The 2,042-nt window shown below is 45.9% G+C and overlaps 1 protein-coding gene across 1 annotated transcript; it reads left to right on the forward strand.

The window, feature by feature from the left end:
• Positions 1-510: 510 nt before the first annotated feature.
• LOC136473074 (polcalcin Phl p 7) lies at positions 511-1,307 on the forward strand. Its single transcript, XM_066470769.1, has one exon. The coding sequence runs from the start codon at positions 701-703 to the stop codon at positions 941-943; it is 243 nt and encodes an 80-aa protein (XP_066326866.1). The 5' UTR covers positions 511-700; the 3' UTR covers positions 944-1,307.
• The last annotated feature ends 735 nt before the right edge of the window (positions 1,308-2,042 follow it).

Consider the following 2,042-nt stretch of genomic DNA (forward strand, 5'->3'; position numbering starts at 1 on the left):
CATTTCATAATAACAAGGTGATGAAGCCTCATTGCGGGATGACAAATCACTAAAGCCCGCTCTCCGTAACGGTCGAATTCCAAAGAGCCTCTCTATCCCGGGCGGCGATCGCGGTGAACAGGCCCCGCCGTGGTTGTGCGGCTTCCACCATTCCACGACACGACCACCGGTGGTCCGAGTCGGCTGGAGGAGTCGGAGCCACGGTGGGCTGAAAGCGGGTAATGGGCCTCTGGTGCGTTTGCACTTCTCGCTTCATGGGCCGTGGCCCTCCATGGGTACATGTATGGGCTTAGAAACTGGGCCTCGAAGCCTAGTTGATGCTGGCTTGCACGGTTGATTGAATGGCCTCCTCTGCTCCGTCCGGCTGAACGATTCTTCCGGCGGGCGAGCTGCAGCTGGTGCATCCGTGCATGGCGATGGATGGGAAGTGAGGTGACCCAAGGATTTCTCCCCGGCATGTCCTCTCCTTCAGAAATCTGGGACCCCTTCTCGCTATATATGCAGCGGATACATAGAAGAGCACGACCGAGGAGGAAGCACGAACGCGTGCACGCGCAGACTTCGAGGTCGCGAGGTACGGTAGCTCGGAGCGTCGTCGGAGAGGGACCCGCCACCGCCACACTTGACCGCAAGCCGGTCTGGGAGACCGGAGACACAGACGATCGATCGATCCATCGGCGGTCCAGCAGATTCGTCGGTAATGGCGGAGACGGCGGACATGGAGCGGATCTTCAAGCGGTTCGACACCAACGGCGACGGCAAGATCTCGCTGTCGGAGCTGACGGATGCGCTGCGGCAGCTGGGGTCCACCTCCGCCGACGAGGTGCAGCGCATGATGGCCGAGATCGACACCGACGGCGACGGCTGCATCGACTTCAACGAGTTCATCACCTTCTGCAACGCCAACCCGGGGCTCATGAAGGACGTCGCCAAGGTCTTCTGATGCATCACATCTCATCATCATCCATACGATACCATCGATGATCCGACTTATATATATTTATATATAATATGTACGTACCATTCAGCTCCAACGTATCATTTCAGCTGGCCTGCCGCCTACCTCGCCAGTCTTATTGCTGTCCTTCACCTTCTTATAAGCAAGCACTAGCTAGTACTAGGATTTTGTTTTTATTTTGATTTTTCTTGGCTTCCAATCCAATATATGTGGACTTCGTTTTAATTTTTATTTTTGCCTCGATCCGATAAGTATACCTGAGCAGGCCAGGCCAGCTTTATATGTAATTCGTTCATTCATTGGACTATTGGAGAAGCGATGATCCATCTCTTTAATTCGTATAAACAAAGTACCGTGGGTTTCAAATTTTCAATGAAAACTGAGTGGTTCTTTTCACAATAAATTTCTTACTTTTTTCCACAATCAATTTCTTACTTAGGCCTTGTTTAGTTCCAAAAAGTTTTTCCAAAAAATGCTACAGTAGCCATCACATCGAATCTTGCGATACGTGTATGGAGCATTAAATATAGACGAAAAAAACTAATTGCACAGTTTGATTGGAAATCGCGAGACGAACGTTTTGAGCCTAATTAATTCATGATTGAATACTAATTGCCAAATAAAAATGAAAGTGCTACAGTAGCCAAATTCTCAAATTTCACCCAACTAAACAAGGCCTTATTTTGATATGATGAGGGAAATTTGTTTTTTTTTTGTGTGGCACAAACCATTAGTCATGTTCTGTGATGTATTTTATGATGTTCACATAATATATTTACATGTTCACATACTACATGATGTTCTATAATGTTGACATGTTGTAATGTTCACGTAGTATATATGTGATGTTCTATGACATTTTTTGCGATGTTCAAGTGATACACATGTGATGTTTTGTTATGTTCTATGATGTATTTTAATATTTTGTGACGTTCTTAAACGACTGCTAAAATACATGCGATATTCTGTGATATATTTTATAATGTTCTACAATGCATTTTGTGATGTTCCGACAGTAGACATGTGATGTTCGATGAAAATTGACTGACAAGAAAACAAAATATCAGGCAACTATATTTGAATA

The sequence above is a fragment of the Miscanthus floridulus genome, chromosome 8 (genome assembly GCF_019320115.1).
Source record: "Miscanthus floridulus cultivar M001 chromosome 8, ASM1932011v1, whole genome shotgun sequence".
Lineage (NCBI taxonomy): Eukaryota > Viridiplantae > Streptophyta > Magnoliopsida > Poales > Poaceae > Miscanthus > Miscanthus floridulus.

Bases quoted from the DNA above. Each gene is read 5' to 3' on its own strand.
- LOC136473074 (XM_066470769.1), top strand. From the start codon at position 701: ATGGCGGAGACGGCGGACATGGAGCGGATCTTCAAGCGGTTCGACACC.